This window comes from Dipodomys ordii, unplaced genomic scaffold, assembly GCF_000151885.1.
Source record: "Dipodomys ordii isolate 6190 unplaced genomic scaffold, Dord_2.0 Scaffold7, whole genome shotgun sequence".
NCBI classification, from domain to species: Eukaryota; Metazoa; Chordata; class Mammalia; order Rodentia; family Heteromyidae; genus Dipodomys; species Dipodomys ordii.
The window spans coordinates 23,295,706-23,313,560 of NW_012267223.1; the positions used below are offsets into that span (position 1 = coordinate 23,295,706).

Genomic DNA, 17,855 nt, shown 5'->3' on the forward strand with positions numbered 1-17,855 from the left:
TTTTTGTGCCTGGTCGTGGGGCCTGAACTCTGGGCCTGGGCACTGTCCCTCAGCTCTTCAGCTCAAGGCTAGCACTCTACCACTTGAGCTACAGCGCCACTTCCGGCTTTTTTCTTTTTGCTTATGTGGTGCTGAGGAATCAAACCCAGGGCCTCTGGCATGCAAGGCAAGTGCTCTACCACTAAGCCACCTTCCCAGCCCCGAGACTCTGATCTCTTTAACCAACAATAAATCAGAATTAGAGCCGGGCACAGTGGCTCACACCTGTAATCCTAGCTACTCAGGAGGCTGAGAACTGAGGATCACAGTTCAAAGCCAACCAGAGCAGAAAAGTCCGTGAGACTCATATCCCCAATTAACCACCAGAAAACTGGAAGTAGCACTGTGGCTCAAGTGATAGAGGGCCAGCCTTGAGTTTGCTAAGGGATAGTGCCCAGACTATGAGTTAAGCCCCAGTACTGGTACAAAGAGGGAAAAAAAGGGTGGGGGAAGAGATGGAAATGGGATACCACACCACACTAGAGTGGGGGTGAAGGGTGTGTCAGCCTGTGCAAAGGCCCATACAACTGGAAATTTCCATCTCATCCTGTCCACAGACAAATTCCCTAAGAACATGTTGAGTAACAAAAACTGAACCAGGACCGGATTCTTAAGAAGTCTTGTGGGCTGGGAAGGTGGCTCAGTGGTAGAGTGCTTAACTTGCAAGCATGAGGCCCTGGGTTCGATTCCTCAGCACCACATAAGCACAAAAATCCGGAATTGACACTGGCTCATGTGGTAGAGTGTTAGCCTTGAGCTTAAAAGCTGAGGGACAGCGCCCAGGCCCAGAGTTCAGGCCCCATGACCAACAACAACAACACAAAAAGAAGTCTTGTGAGCCCTGCCAATAACTTTAACCCTTTGGTTCAAGAAAGACACTTTACCTACAAAATACATTTCAAAAATATTTTCCTTTTTTTTTTGCGGGGGGGGGGGGGCCCGGTCGTGGGGCCTGAACTCTGGGCCTGGGTGCTGTCCCTCAGCTCTTCAGCTCAAGGCTAGCACTCCACCACTTGAGCCACAGTGCCACTTCCGGCTTTTTTCTTTTTTGCTTATGTGTTGCTGAGGAATCAAACCCAGGGCCTCATTCATGCAAGGCAAGTGCTCTACCACTAAGCCACCTTCCCAGCCTTCAAAAATATTTTCAAATGATCTATGAGTTACTCTAGTTACTATTGTAACTCATAGATTGAACCATTGTAGGTCAGAGATTCTACATGGTAAATAGATTAGAAAGAGGATCCCAAGTCACTTCTAATGTGGCAGGAGAGAGGGATGAGGGACTCCACTCAACCAACACTGACTGCAGCTGTGTCCTGACCTCATGGAAAGTTACTTCCTAAGAATAAGACCTTGGAAGGTAACATAACATGCCCCTGATAACTCAGGACCACCAAAAGGAACAAAGAAATCAGAGACCTGATGGTTCAATTTGAGATTATATATAGAGGAACTTCCCTTGCTCCTAATATTCTTTTTTTTTTTTCAGTCATGGGGCTTGAACTCAGGGCCCGGGCTGTCCCTGAGCTTCTTTTGCTCAAGGCTGGCACTCTACCACTTGAGCCAAAATTCCACTTCCCGCTTTTTCTGTTTATGTGGTACTGAGGAATTGAACCCAGGGCTTCATGCATGCTAGGCAAGCACTCTACCACTAAGCCACATTCCCAGCTCCTCCCAAAATTCTGTGACAGATCATATCCTTACTTTATTGTCTGCCTATATCCCTTGGAAATAATGCTAATGCAAGTCCATATTAGATGAAGTGTTGGTGTAGGATCTTGGAATTCCCATCAAATCCTATTAGATGACAGGGACTAGCTCTCCAATGTCAGTTTCACCCATTTTCCTTATCTCCAAGACTCTTACCACCAAAAGTGGAGCTGTGTCTCAAGTGGTAGAGCATCAGCCTTGAATGAAAAGGCTGAAAGACAGTTCTCAGGCCCTGAGGTCAAGCTCCAGTACCAGCACCCCCACAAAAAAATTGGGTGAGGACAGTAAAGCAATTTGTTGATATTGGAAGGGTATTAGGTGAGTTGTGGCAGAAAAAGGAAAAGACTGTGGGTGAGAGATTCAAGATGATGGCTTGCTAGCCAAGAGAAAGCATGAGTATACCTGGGGTTCAGGTCTGGTGTCATTCCCCCCTCACAATGGACAAACTGAGGTCTCAGAGGTGTTAGCAGTCTTGGGATATCTCACCTGGAAAGTGAGACATTTTCTGGCTTCTGGACTTGAATTTTCAGTATCTTCATCCATGATGCTGGTGGGAAGCAACCTTTTCTGGGGAACCTAGAACTCTGGATAGTTCTGGAATCTTCTGTGGGAGGTAGGGGACGAGATAAAATGGGAACACATTCATGGTTCATAAGAAAGACTGTCTGAGATAGCAGCAGGAGGCTGGGGTAAAGTCCCAGAAATGGCATTACTTTCATGAGGAATACCCTTCAGCAGGTGGTTTTAAGGCAGGCAACATCCACAAGATGATTCTGTTTCTAGCAGATTGATTCTAAGGAAAGAGGATAGAATATGTGGGTACAGCTGGCATAGAGATGCATTGATGGCCAGGTGTCAGTGGCTCACACCTGTAATCCTAGCTACTCAGGAGGCTGAGAACTGAGGGTCCCAGTTCAAAGCCAGCCCAGGCAGGCAAGTTTGTGAGACCCTTATCTCCAATAAACCACCAGAAAACTGGAAATAGCACTGTGGTTCAAGTGGTAGAGCGCTAGCCTTGATCTGCAGAGCTGAGGGACAGCGCCCGGGCTGAGTTCAAGCCCCAAGACCAACAAAAAGATAAATAAATAAAAGAGATGCATTGATGTCCTTTCTGACATCCAGATCTCTTTGATGGGGCCTCCAATTTCTCCCTTTCAAGGATGCCTCCTCCAAGCCTATAATTGGGTGGGGTAGGGGGTATCTAGAGGAAGTTTAGGATAACAGGGTGCATATTCTAGATGTATCCTGAAAGCTGGGAAAGGGGACCCAAACAATAAGGGATTACAGGTTATTATTTTAAATATGGTGGATCCAAGCCTTTGCCTGGCTCTGTCATTTACCAGTTATGTGACCTTCCGTAAATCAAGTTCCTCTTCTCTCAAATAGGGATAAGGAGGATGGAATTGAATTGGACCTCCTAAAAGATTAAATAAGCACTTATATGCCAAAGGGCTTAGAAACTTCCAAGAAAAAAAAGGTCTAATACATCACAATTCTCTCCCTCTTCCACCCCTAGCCCAGCCAGGTGAGATAAATTTATACTACCAATCTTCTTTCCCTCTTCCCTTCTCTCTTTTCTTCCCTCTATCCAGTCTTCTCCCTAAGTTAATTGCTTTGGAGAACATGAACTCACACAGATCCTTTTAGAAAAGCAGGTTTTATTGGTCGGGCTGCTCACCAGGACACAGCAACATAAGAGGCTCCCTAGAGCCCACAGGAAACTGCATCTTCCCACAGCTCAGGCCCCTTCTGCCCATCAGCACTTAGAGACTTGACACACAATCCCCCATCTCCTTCAGCTGACAAATCTCTAACCATTCAGAGGAGGAAGGGAACCAACAAAAGGAAAAGAAAAGAAAAGAAAAAAAGCAAAGCTTTGTGTTGTATAAAAGGTTTGTGTCCCCAGGCTCCTTCCCTCCCACCCCCTTAACACAATTAGCTATAATTCAAAAAGAAAAAGAAAAGCAGAGCAGGGAAGACAAGGAGTCCAGCAGTAGGCTGTAGCTGAAGCCCCAGAAATCCTTTGGGGCTGTGACTTGGGAGGGGAAGGAAGAGGCTTCTCCTTGGTCTGACAAGTCTTTAATGGAGAAAAGCAAGGGGACTAAAATGTCCTGAGGATAGCATGGTCAGTAGATGACAAAAATCAAGCCTCAGACTGCCCCAATGTTTTGGTAAATGCATTCTTAAAGACAAGGAACCCAGCAGGGTCTGGACAAGTCCTACATGTCAGAGAAAGATGTGCAATAGCTTCTGCAGGAACAGCTGTGCAGGCTGCTCTACTGCGCGTGCCCAGTGCAGACCTCCCCTCCAGCTGTCTGCTCACACACAGCCAGTCCATTAGCAACTCTTGCTCTTTCCCCCAGCCTGGCTCTTAACTCCTGGCTCTCCTGCAGCCTGCTGCTGCCCCCTTCTGGGACCCTAATTTCCTAGGCAAACCCCAATTGAGGGATCTTCGTTAAGAGTCACCTCTCCTTTCTCTTTGCCTCACCCCTCTTCCAAGCTGCCTTCCTATCGTCCTACTCCTGAAAATGGTCCTGATGTCCTGGGACTTCCAGATTTGGATTTTATCCAGTATTTCTTCATGCTACTAATAAGGACGCTTCTCTCTTCATCCTTCTTTTCCACTTGTTCCTATTATCCCATTCTTCTTCTCAAAGCCATAGCCACGTGCTCCTGTGTGCAGACAGTGTGCAGAAACGGAAGATGTGTAAAAGTGCCCCTCCCCTACACGTGTTCCCACCCTCTTCCTTCCCCAGGCTCTGTAGTTAACCCACACTAGTGCAAGGTCACTGGGCTTTTCTCCCCAGCCTCAAGTTCCCACAGACTTTCTCAAGTCTTCTAGTAGGAGTCTATGGGCAAAGAGGCTCTTTAAGGTTTACTCTTCTTGCAGTAATTTTGGCTTCAGAGACTCCTGGGGTGAGGATGAGAAGAGCTCAAGGAGCAGGAATGACATAGCCAGGTGGGTGTGATGGGGGGCAAAATGAGTGGCAGGCAGTTTCCACCCCCACCCCCAAGGGGCCCAACCATGGAATTAAGGAACCCCCCCCCCAAGGATCACTAATATGGAAAAGCATATCCCATCCAGGCTATGTCCAAATTGAGGCTGTCCAAGGTGGGGGCGGGGCCTGCCTCCCGCCCACTAACTGTGTGATTGGCAGGCACGCTCCTCTCGGTGGGGAGGGGGACAGGGTGGGAGGAATTGATATTTCAGAAAATTCTCCACCCAAAAGGGTCTGAGGAAAATGCAAAAGAGCAAGTTTGGAAAGGGGAGAGTAGGTGAGTAGGGGCTGGGGACAGAGAGCAGCAGCAGGCGGCAGGGCGAGGCGCGGAGCCCACCCCGTCCAAGGGCCAGAGCCCCTCGCTCGCGCCCCCCCCCGCGCATGCGCGCTCTCTTGGCGCGGTGGGGCTCAGTCGCTGTCACTCTTGTCCACCAGCACGGCATCCGACTCCTCGGTGATCTCCAGCAGCGTGTGCACGTCGGGGCTGCTCCCGCGCAGCAGGTCGGCAGCCTCCCCACGCGGGGCGCCCTCGTCGTCGTCATCGGGGCCCACCTCCACCATCTCGGTGGCCTTCAGCACCTCCACCTCGCCCTCGCGGATCTTCTTGACGTGGAAGGTGAAAGGCGGCACCTTGTAGACGGCCGTCTTGGAGCGCGCGTAGACCACGTGGTCGGGCGTGAAGGACTTGCGCAGCTTGTCACGTGACGTCTTGAGCTTCTCGCGGCGCTCGGCGGGGACCAGGCGCGTGCCCAGCTTGTTCATGCGCTTCTCCAGCGTGTGCCGCGTCTTCTCCAGGTTCTCCTTGGTCTTCAGGCGCGTCTTCTCCAGGTTCTCGCGGGTGCGCACCCTGGTCTTTTCCATCTTCTCCTTGGAGAAGGCCTTCTTGAAGTCATCCACGCGCCGCAGCCCGCTGCGCTTGATGCGCTCCGCGCGCGATTCCTCGATCACCTCTTCCACCTCCACCGCCTCGTCGGAGGAGAGTTCGAGCACCGCGGCGTCCTCCTCCGGGCGCTCGCCCTCGCCCAGCTCGTCGCCTTCCTTCTCCGGCAGCGCCTCGGACTCTTTGAGAGACTTGCCGACGCTCAGCTTAGCTGGCAGCTTCACGTCGTCCTAAGGAAAGAGCAGCGCAAGGTGAGAGTGGGCCCGAGCGAGGGGGGGGACAGGTAGGCGCTGGGAGGAGGAGGGGGAAGACCCCAGGTGGTCGATCCTGGAGGGGCCCCTGCATGGTTGAATTTGTCAGCCCCTGGTACCGTTGCCGCACACCTTGTGGGCACCCAGTACCTGTGATTTAAGTGGTCCCTGTGCAGGCAGCACGGGGTGGGATCGTGGCCGGCATTATAACTGTAGTTAGTTAAGTATCTCGGAGAGCCCCCAGCCCTTACAACTCTAAGACCACCCCACCCTACCCCCAGAGATGGCAGGGAAATGCTCGATTTGAATATGCAGCTTAACTTTAGACGTGGCAGAGCGCCCTCTGGTGTCCTAAATTACATAACGCCCCAGCCTGGCCAAAAAGCAAGAGCTTGGTTGGGACAATCCCCTCTAAGTTTGATTGGGAGGCAAGGGAATGAACTCACAGGCCACACGGAAGCTTGAAGGTAACGTCAAGGCACTGCATTTTCCACCCACTAGAGCCATTTCAGAAACAGGAAAGGACACTTGGGCTAAACTCACACAAAGAGACACACATACACATTCCCCGTGACGTTCTCATATTATTATGACCAGTGGTCATAATCCCTCTCCCCAAGCAGAAATTGGTAAAAGAAAGGAAAAGAGCCGGTGCTGGTGGCTCACGCCTGTAACTACTCAGGAGGCTGAGTTCTGAGAATCAAGGTTCAAAGCCTGCCTGGGCAAGAAAGTACATGAGACGCGTGTCTCCAATAAACCACTAGAAAACCGGAAGTGGTGTGTCTTATCCCAGGTTACCCATGGTCTTTTTTTTTTTTTTTTTGCCAGTTTTGGGTCTTGAACTCAGGGCCTGAGCACTGTCCCTGAGCTTCTTTTTGCTCAAGGCTAGCACTGTACCACTTGAGCCACAGCGCTACTTCTAGCTTTTTCTGTTTACGTGGTACTGAGGAATTAAACCCAGGGCTTCATGCATGCTAGGCAAGCACTCTACCACTAAACCACATTCTCAGCCCTACCCATGGTCTTTAGACACAGCACCACTGTGGTTTTCTATACTGAGGAAATTTTCCAAGATCCTGAAATGTTGCTCCTGAACAACATTTCACCATCCCAGGCTTCCCCTCTCTCTCTCTCTCTCTCTCTCTCTCTCACACACACACACACACACACACATACACAATATCACCACTATCAAAAGTAGAAGATGCTGAGTACAGAAAGGAGCCTGATCCAGAACATAAACAGGGGCTTCCAGTTAGTCTAGATACTCTTCAGTTACTTCAGACCAGCAGGTTTTCTGAAGACAGTTTTCCAGAATTGTAAGAAAATCCTATCTCCTGAGAAAATGTGGCAACATAAATTGACCTCTCTCTTACACAAGCTCTCACACACGCGCCCACACACACAAACCTATTCATAAGCTACTTGGAATCTCTTTGGATTCCACTGGAGCCACCTGCTACAGAATACAGAATTCCTTCCCTACCCCCCAGACCTCTTTCCTTTCCCTCACGTCAACATCCCCCCAGAATTTCCTGGTTTACACTGAAAACTAGGAACACCTCCTCCCAACTTCCTTCCCTCCCTGTCAATAACATTAGCAGGGACAAAGAGGGAAAGCTAGCTCCACCTCTTCTCCCAACTGGGCAACAGCTCTGTTGGGCATCAAGCCAGCTCTAGCTCTCTATTACCCTACTACACCTCCCAGCAAGCAAGGTGACCTGGGCACAGAGCATGCTGGGACTTGTAGTCTTCACCTGCCATAGGTGGCTTAGTGCTATTGTGGGCATTCTGGAGCTTAGTTCTGCTTCTGCCTCTTATTCACCAAGGCAATGAGTGAAAGAGAGGGTTTTTGTTATTGTTCTGAGTATAGGAAGGTCCCAGCCTCTCTCAACATTCCCTCTGATGTCATCTGTATCTTTTGGGTCTGTGTATGTGTGGTGTGTGTATGTATGTGTGCCTAGATCTCAGGGCCTTGTGCTCTCCACTTTTCTTTTCTTTCTTTCTTTCTTTTTTTTGTTGTTGTTGGTCATGGGGCTTGAACTCTGGGCCTGTGCACTATCCCTCAGCTCTTCAGCTCAAGGTGAGCACTCTACCACTTGAGCCACAGCACCACTCTGGTTTTCTGAGTGGTTTATTGGCGATAAAGAGTCTCATAGAGTTTCCTGCATGGGTTGGCTTTGAACTGCAATCCTCAGATCTCAGCCTCCTGAGTAGCTAGGATTACAGGCATGAGCCACCAATGCCTGGCTTGGCTTTTCTTTATTCAAGACTGATTCTCTACCACTTGAGTCACAGCACCACTTCCAACTTTTTAGTGGTTAATTGGAAGTCAGAGTCTAATCCAGTCTGGCTTCAAACCTCAGTCCTCAGGTCTCAGCTTCCTGAGTAGCTACGATTAAAGAGGCAGGCATGAGCCACCAGCATCTGGCTTTTTAGGTCTTTTGTAGTCATCTCCCTGCCTGCCACTGGTGACTTATATCAAGACTTAACATCATTAGGACTTAATTCATCATTTTAGGACTCCCTAGGACTAAACTCTTTTACACGAAGAAATTACCCCAGTGTGTGTGTGTGTGTGTCCTCCTGAAAAGTGAGGTAAAGTTCCCTAAGCTCAGACACTATGGATGGATTGGGGAGGGTGGGAGGGTTGAAGGGTGACTACAGGGAATAATAATAATCAGGAAACAGTCCCAGCTGCTAGAAAGCAAATTCACATTGCCCCACCCCCACCCCCAACTCCAAAAGGCTGAGCTGGTTGGTTTTCCTGGCCTCTGGCTTTCTAGATAAAGGCCTTTGCCAGCTAAGCAGGGAAAGCTGATTGAGAACTTTATGCTTCTCATGGCCATTCTGTCTTCCTGACACCCAAAGAAAGCTCTCAAATGACAGTATGAAGAGCAGTCTCAGTGTGAGGAGGATTATTCTTGGATTTGGGGACATCTACTCAGATCAGAAAGGTAGTTGGAGGGATAGAACCCCATTTACCATAGGCTTCTACCAAAGAAGCTATCTTTTTGGTGGAAGGTTGGGGACAGGGGAAGAAACAACTTGACATTAATGCCTAGGCAATGTCCTGTAGGTGTGCTCCAGAGAGAGAGAGTGCATCCTTAGCTTTTCCCCTCTGTTAATGGATTTGTTCCCCCCCCCCTTTCCAAGTCAGGTTTCCCCCATGACTCACAGCCTTGGAGTGTTGTCTTGGGCCCACCCAGTCTGCCAGTTGCTACAACAGCCAAGAATACACAGAAAGCACTTCCCCCAACCCTGGACACACAAGGCCAGGCACCTTTGTCCCACCCCCGCTTCCCTGGCAGAGTTCCTAGGCCAATGGAGGGGCCTTAGGGGGTGCAAAGAGAGAGCTCTGCTTGTTCTGTTTTCCGTTTGTATTAAACAAAACCACCACTCCCAACAGGCTTGTTTTCCAGAGTTACCTTTAATGACCAGGTCTGAACAAAACCATGCACAGTTTCCCCTGCCCCCTGCCAAGCACACACAGCTCCCCAAACCCAGAAGGTGTGAGTCCAGGATGGAATTAGAGGAGCCTCAGGAGGTCTCCCACACCTTCCACTCTACCTCCAGAATCTGCTATAGAAATGTAAGGTCTGGTTTCAGAAGATCTTTGTAAGATCATAATTTGATTGAATACCTACTACATACCTGGTCCATGGCCAGGCACTTCACATTTGTTAGGGAGAAGGGACACGTGCCAAATGGCTCTAAATAGGAGCCTTTCTTGATATAGTGCTAACCAGTTCTGTCTCCAGTCACTGCTGGGGAAGACACTGGAGAGGTAATTCAGAGACCCAGGTTAGAGTACTGGCTTAGCAAGAGCAAGGCCCTGAGTTCAATTTCCAGGAGAGAGAGAGAGGGAGAGAGGGAGAGAGAGAGAGAGAGAGGGAGAGAGAGAGAGAGAGAGGAGAGAGAGAGAGAAACCACTGCTTAGGAAATAAGAAGGAAATGTGCAGAATTGAGGAAAAATTAAAGGAGAATCCTGGAATCCACCCAGGACCCCTCCACTTTAGGCTGTCAAAATCAGGAGACAAGCCAGGCACTGGTGGCTCATGCCTGTCATCCTAGCTTCTGGGGAGGCTAAGCTCTGAGGATCAAGGTTTGAAACCAGCCCAGGCAGATGCTTCCAAAAGACTCATCTCCATTGGGCTAGGAAGGTAGCTCAGTGGTAGAGTGCTTGCCTTGCATGCATGAGGCCCTGGGTTCGATTCCTCAGCACCACATAAGCAAAAAAAGCCAGAAGTGGCACTGTGGCTCAAGTGGTAGAGTGCTAGCCTTGAGCTAAATAGCTGAGGGACAGCACCCAGGCCCAGAGTTCAGTCCCCACGACTGACAAAACAAAAGACTCGTCTTCAATTAACTGGCAAAAAGCTGGACACGGAGCTGTGGCTCAAGTGGTAGAGTGCTAGCCTTGAGCTAAAGAGCTGAGGGACAGCACCCAGGCCCAGAGTTCAGTCCCCACAACTGACAAAACAAAAGACTCGTCTTCAATTAACTGGCAAAAAGCTGGACACAGAGCTGTGGCTCAAGTGGTAGAGCACTAGCCTTGAGCAAAAAACCTAAGGGACAGTGTCCAGGTCGTGAGTTTAAACTCCAGCACACACAAAAAAAGAAAAAAAATATCCAAAAGTGCTCCTTACTGAGGGAAAACTGAAGCCAGAGCCAACTAAAATATTCTCCGTCTTTCTAGCCCCTCTCCCACTCTCTCCCTCCTTCCTTTCTCTCCCTCCACCCTTTTCTCTTTCTCTCTCTCCCTCCCCTCTCCCTTTCTCTGAGCTAGCCAGCAGCCTCTGAGAGCCCTGCCCAAGGCAGAATCTGGCAAACATAAGGGATTTCTTTGGGAAATGTTTTCCTCAGCTACAAGGAACGGGTGGAGAGGGCACAGAACAGTCCCCAGGCCTGGGCCTCGAGAGGCCCTCCTCCAACGAGGCTTGCAGCCAAACTGGCCTGTCCCTGAGGAGGCAGTTGCAGGGGGAAGGGAAGAGAAAATCCAAAGCCACACCCAGTTTCATGCAGCTTCATGCAGGACAGCCTTGGTGTGCAGATTTTAGATGCTGGGAGCTCTACTATTAAAACAGCTACCCGCTGGGATGTGGCTCCATATTAGAGAGATTGCCAAGAACATATGAGGAGGCTTTGGGTTCGATCCCCAGCACTGCAAACAAACAACAAAAAAAACATAAAAAACTCCATGGCTCTGCCTGTAATCCTAGCTACTCAGGAGGCTAAGCTCTGAGCACAGCGGTTCAAAGCCAGCCCAGGCAGACAAATTTGAGAGACTCTTATTAAGAGACTCTTCTCTCCAACTAACCAGCAAAATGCCAGGAGTGGAGATGTGGCTCAAGTGGGAGAAGGCCATCCTTGACTGGGAAAAAGCCAAAGGGAGAGCATGAGGCCTTGAGTTCAAGCCCCTGGACTGGCACAAAAAAGAAAGAGAGAGAGAGAGAAAGAGAGAGAGAGAGGAGAGAAACGGAAGGAAGGAAAGAAGGAAGCAAGCAAGCAAGCAAAAGAAAAAGAAACCAAGAACAGAAAGCCCCTTCCCTTTCCCTCCCACCCCCTGCACACATCATATTCGCCTCATCTCTCCAATATCTATCACCCACCCACAAGGGCAGTGTCTTGGAAACACTGCCCATTCTGGCACTACCAACAGTTAGCCGCTGCTGATGGAGGTCTGGAGTGACACCCCACGCTCACTGGCCCCAGAGGACCAATAGATCCTAGATGCCCCCACTGGCTCTTGGCTCCTCAGTGGTGGGCCGGGGCCCAGGCTCTGGGTAATAGGGCAGTGTCCTAGGCGTCTGCTCAAAGTCTGGGAGCTCAGGCTTCAGGTCAAAAGGCTCAGTCTCAGGCAGAAGGTCAAAAGGCACGATCTTGGGTGTGGCCCGGGCAGAGGGTGCATTCGGCTTCTTCTTGGGCTAAGATGAGGAAAAGGGGTTTAAATGGGGCTTGGGATGGGTGTGGACGGGGTTGAAAGAGGTCTCTGTAGCATGCAGAGTTGGAGCTGGTGAGTAAGGAAGTGAACACACAATGTATTAGGGTAGGGAAAAAAAAAAACCCACCCACACTTAAAATGCTTTATCAAGAGAGCCCTGGGGCTGAAAGGGAAGGGACAAACCCAAGCCCATGAATTAATAAACAGCTTTAAAGGAACCTCCCCTCTCTCCCTCCCTCTAGTCTTCCCCAGTCCCACCCACGGGCTCCCACCTTCTACCCTTACTGAGCTGTGGGTATGAGATGACCACGCCTACTAGAGGTGGAGAGATGAAGAGAAGCTGCTGAGTTTTCTAAGGGATCAGTGTGGACTCTAACTGGTAAAAGAGAAGGCACACATTTCTTTGTCTCCTTGTACCCGAAGATGAGGTGGGCATTGGGTGCTGTTCGGGATATAAAGAAAAACAATCATGTGAGGTGGCTCATACCTGGAATCCTAGCTATTCAGGAAGATCGGGTCAAAGAATCATGGTTGGAAGCCAGTATACAAAGACAAATCTGAGAAACTTATCTCTAAGTAACCAGCAAAAAGCTGGAAGTGGAGGTGTGAGGTATGGCTTAAGTGGTAGAGCAACAGCCTTGAGTGAAAAAGCTAAGAGACAGGGCTCAGGTCTTTGAGCTCAAGCCCCAGTACCAATATACAGTCACACAGACACACGCTCGCACGCACATACTCGCATGCGCTCACACACACACTCGCGCACGCACATACTCGCATGCGCTCACACACACACACACACACACACGGGACAGACATGCAGGGGAATCTGACTAGTTTCCTTTAGTCATGCTCCCACCTCATGCTCTCTGCCTTGCTCACCTTGCTCACTAGCAGCACTTGGAATATCAGTCATTAAAATGCACAGAGCAGGACACTGGTGGCTCATGCCTGTAGTCCTAACTACTCCGGAAGCTAAGATCTGAAGATTGCAGTTCAGAATCAGCCCAGACAGGAAAGTCTGCGAGACTCGTATCTCCAAATAACCTCCAAAAAGTCAGAAGTGGAGCTGTGGCTCAAATGGTAGAGCGCTAGCCTGGAACAGAATGGCTCAAGGAAAAGAGCCCAGGCCTGGAGTTCAAGCTCCAGGACACACACACACAGAATAGTCTAAAACTAGTCTATTTTTTTTTTTTGACCAGTCCTGGGGCTTGAACTCAGGGCTTGGGCTCTGTCCCTGAGCTTCTTTTGCTCAAGGCTAGCATTCGACCACTTGTGCCACAGCGCTTCTAGCATTTTTTTTCTTTCTGTTTTATTTGGTACTAAGGAATTGAACCCAGGGCTTCATGCATGCTAGGCAAGCACTCTACCACTAAGCTACATTCCCAACCAAAAGCTAATTTTTCTTAATCACAGTTGGATCTGTGTCCTGGGGTCCCCCTGGGAACAGCTCATTGTCCCTCCGCAGGAGCTGATGAGAAATACTGCTTCTGATTGAGGAGAGGGACAGATGAGGACACCAGCAGAATTAAACAATAGCAGTATTCAGTAAGACCTGTATAGTCACAAAACCAAAGTAGTAAAGTAGCTGGTCCTAACCTGCCAGGGAGTGTCTGTTGAAGAGGCAGAAAAAGAGAAAGCCAGGGGCTGGGAAGGTGGCTCATTGGTAGAGTGCTTGCCATGCATGCATGAGGCCCTGGGTTCAATTCCTCAACACCACATAAGCAGAAAAAGACAGAAGTGGTGCTGTGGCTCAAGTGGTAGAGTGCTAGCCTTGAGCTGAAGAGCTGAGGCACAGCGCCCAGGCTCAGACTTCAGACCCCAGGACGGATAAAAATGGCTCTCTGGACACAAGAGTCCAGGCTGGGGGATACCAGTGGCCAGCCAGCTCCTCAATCCTTATACTCTTCACCTTCCCACTGTCATTGGGATGGGAGACTACACAGTGCTTCTACTTCAGCACTAGAAGTTAATAGGTACCAGTGTTGGCTACTAATAGCCAATGAAGTATGCATGTACACACACCACACACAGTCACACAGAGACAGCATCCCCAGTACCAGGACTTCAGTCTCTCAGAGAATAAGGAGCGCCCCATGTTAAGGGCAGCCTTCACCCTGATTTCTGCTGCTTAGCCTGGAACAGGAGATCAGGGTGGGAGCACTAGCTGAAACAGAAGGAAGAGTAGACCTGGGTTCTGGCCCCAGTTTTGGCCCCCAATCTTATATAACAAAAAGCAAATGAGTTCCTCTTTCTGGTTCCCAACTTCCTAATCTACACAAAGAGAAAGATAAAACTGATTGCCATTAAGATCCTTCCAGCTCAAAAGGTCTATAATGACAAAATGATGAAGTATCTTTCACAATGAGACAGTTGCTGGTGGCTCTTGCCTGTAATCCTAGTTACTGAAGAGGCTAAGATCTTAGGTTCATGGTTCAATGCCAGTCCGGGCAAGCAAATCCAAGAGACTCTTAATCTTAATTGTTGCTTAGCAGTGACATTCTTTTCCCTCTTGTTATTAGTTGCCCCTCTATGTTAAATGCCTCACCTTTTTTTATTTTGACCTTTACAATAATAATAATAATAATAATTTTTTTTGTCAGTTCTGGGGCCTGAAGTCTGGGCCTGGACACTGTCCCTCAGCACTTCAACTCAAGGCTAGCGCCCTACCACTTTAGCCATAGTGCCACTTCTGGCTTTTTTCTGCTTATGTGGTGTTGAGGAATCAAACCCAGGGTCTCATGCATGTGAGGCAAGCACTCTACCACTGAGCCACCTTCCCAGCCCAGACCTTTACAATAATTTTTAAGGACAATAGGAACATGCAGATACAAAAATTTTAGTCTTGGGGACTACTCCTAAAAAAATACCCCTTCTTGGACTCAATGACCAAGAAAACCCAAACTCAGCTTTTCTGGTGGAAGGGTATAATAGGCACATTCTCCATTCACTAGGTTTAAAGGCTGAAAGGAATCTAAACACCAAAATGAAAGAGGCTTGAATTTCTATTGGAACAAGGTAGCCTTAATTCCCTTGGAGTCTAGGAAGGGAGGAGCTAACAGCTGGGTCAGGATTTGGGGAGGAGAAGCCAGCAAACTCATTCCAGCCCTGTTCCCTCCTTTGGCATCCATGAGCCACCTAATCCCTTAGAGGCCTCTCAAACCTATCCCAAAGAATCCTGAGCAGGTCTGATGACTCTTAAGCGCTGGCCACCAGCTTTGTCTCATCAAAACTATTCCAGAAGTTGGGGGCCTGTGGCTTACACCAGTATTCCTAGTAACTCAAAAGGCTGAGACCTGAGGACCACAGTTTAAAGCCAGACCAGGCAGGCAACACTGAGACTCTTGACTCCAATTAACTGCCCATAAAAGCTGGAAGTGGAGCTGTGGCTCAAGTTGTAGAGTGCAAAATTGAGCAAAACAAATTAGGAACAGCTCATGCTTGCAATCCTAGCTACTCAGGAGGCTGAGATCTGAGGATCACAGTTCAAAGCCAGTCTGGGCAGGAAAGTCTGTGAGTCTTATCTCCAATAAACCACCAAAAAACCAAAGTGGTGCTGTGTCTCAAATGGTAGAGCGCTCGCCTGAGCTAAAAAGCTGAGAGACAGTGCCAAGGCCCAGAGTTCAAGCCCCACAACCAACCAAAAACAAACAAAAAACTCAGGGACAGCACCCAGGCTCTGAGTTCAAGCCCAGGGCAAGTACCCACACAAAATAAACACTATTCCAAAAGTGGCTCATGGAGTTCAAGCATGTGTGTGTGCACATACACACACACACACACACACTATCCCAGACCTAGGCATAGTGATTCAAGCCTGTAATTCTAGCTGCTTGGGATGCAGAGATCCAGGATTGAAGTTTGGGTGAGGCCATCCTAGAGACAAAAAGGAATGTCCAGCCGGGCACTGTTGGCTCACGCCTGTAATCCTAGCTATTCAGGAGGCTGAGATCTGAGAATCGCGGTTCAAAGCCAGCCTGGGCAGGAGACCGTGAGACTCCTATCTCCAATAAACCACCAGAAAACCGGAAGTAGTGCTGTAGCTCAAGTGGTAGAGCGCACGCCTTGAGCTGAAGAGCTGAGGGACAGCGCCCAGGCCCAGAGTTCAAGCCCCATGACCAACAAAAAAAAAAGGAATGTGGAGAGACTCCATCTCAACCAAGGACTATGCACTATGGCATGTATCTGTTGTCCCAGATACTAGGGAAATAATGGCTGGGCACAGAGGCATGTACCTATCCCTAGAAATATAGGGAAGCACAAATAGAAGGTCACAGCCCAGGTTTAAAGTGAGAGCCTACTTTGAAAATAACTGATGATGGGCTGGGAAGGTAGCTCAGTCAGTGGTAGAGTGCTTGCCTTGCATGCATGAGGCCCTGGGTTCCAATCCTCAGCACCACATAAGCAGAAAAGGCTGGAAGTGGCACTGTGGCTCAAGTGGTAGAGCGCTAGCCTTGAGCTGAAGAGCTGAGGGACAGTGCCCAGCACCAGAGTTCAGGCCCCACGACTGACAAAAAAAAAAAAAAAATGATGAGGGCTGGAAATGTGGCTCAGTGATAGAGTTGCTTGCCTCACATGCATGAGGATCCTGAGTTCGATTCCTCAACACCACATAAGCAGAAAAAAGCCAGAAGTGGTGCTGTGGCTCAAGTGGTAGGGCGCTAGCCTTGAGCTGAAGAGCTGAGGGACAGCACCCAGGCCCAGAGTTCAGCTCCCAGGACTGACAAAAAAAAAAGGCCAGAAGTGGTGCTGTGGCTCAAGGGGTAGAGTGCTAGCACTGAGCAAAAGCAGCTCAGGAACAGTGCCCAGGACCTGAGTTGAAGCCCCAGAACTGGCAAAAAAAAAAAAAAAAAAAAAGAAAGAAAGAAAGGAAGGAAGGAAAGAAAGAAAGAAAATACCTGATGCAAAAAAGAGCTGGAATCATGGCTCAAATGATACAAACAAACGAATCCAGACAATAGTTCCATTCCCTCTCCTTTTCTGTGTGTGTGTGTGTGTGTGTGTGTGCGCGTATGTGCATGTGTGCACGTATGTGCATGTGTGCGCGTATGTGCATGTGTGCATGCGCGTGTGTGAGCCAGTACAGGGACTTCAACTTAGGAGGCCTCATGCTTTCATTTACTTTTTCACTGAAGGATGGCACTCTACCACTTGAGCCATAACTCACTTCTACATTTTTGTTGGTTAACTGAAGATAAAGAGTCTCACTGACTTTTCTGCTCAGATTCTCTTCAAACTGGGTTCCTCATATCCCAGCTTCCTTGAGTAGCTAAGATTACAGGTGTCAGCCACTGGCACCCATCTCTTTCTGGGTTCTAAAATAACTCAAATACATCTAAATCACTGCCTGAGAGGCTTGGCTCTGTAACAATCATAGCTCCACCCAGTTGTACTGTGTTTAAGAGTTCATTGTTTTTCCAGGACCAGGACTTGAACTCAGTGTCTGTAGTTTCTGCTCAAAGACTGATGATGTTCTACCACCTGAGTTATGCCTCCAGCTCCTGAATGGTATTTTAGAGCAAAACCTGGCCTGACTCTCTCAGTAGCCCTTGGTCCATGCACCCCGATTACTAGTACAATTTGCTTTTCTTCATTCATTTGCTTTTTTTATTCATCCTGCTGCCAGCTAAGCATCAACTAATAGGATGGAATGCCCAACTGCTAGCTTTTATTTGTGGACAGATAAGTGAACCCCAACTCAGAAATTGGATCAGGGGGCTGGGAAGATGGCTCAGTGGTAGAGCACTTGCCTTGCATGCATGCATGAGGCCCTGGGTTCAATTCCTCAGTACCACATAAGTAAAAAGAAAAAAAAAGCCAGAAGTGGTGCTGTGGCTCAAGTGGTAGAGCGCTAGCCTTGAGTTGAAGAGCTGAGGGACAGCGCCCAGACCCAGACTTCAGGCCTCAGGACCGACAAAAAAATATTATTATTATTATTGGACTTCTTAATTTTTTTTTTTTGTCGGTCGTGGGGCTTGAACTCTGGGCCTGGGCGCTGTCCCTCAGCTCTTCAGCTCAAGGCGAGCACTCTACCACTT

The 17,855-nt window shown here is 49.0% G+C and overlaps 1 protein-coding gene across 1 annotated transcript in view; it reads right to left on the reverse strand.

Moving 5' to 3' along the window:
* Window positions 1-3,390: 3,390 nt before the first annotated feature.
* Ptrf (polymerase I and transcript release factor) overlaps window positions 3,391-17,855 on the reverse strand; it is a 22,121-nt gene continuing 7,656 nt past the window's right edge. The window contains exon 2 of the mRNA XM_013038078.1: window positions 3,391-5,858. Within this exon, the coding sequence (XP_012893532.1) occupies window positions 5,157-5,858 (702 nt within the window). The 3' untranslated portion in view covers window positions 3,391-5,156. The remainder of the gene's footprint in view (window positions 5,859-17,855) is intronic.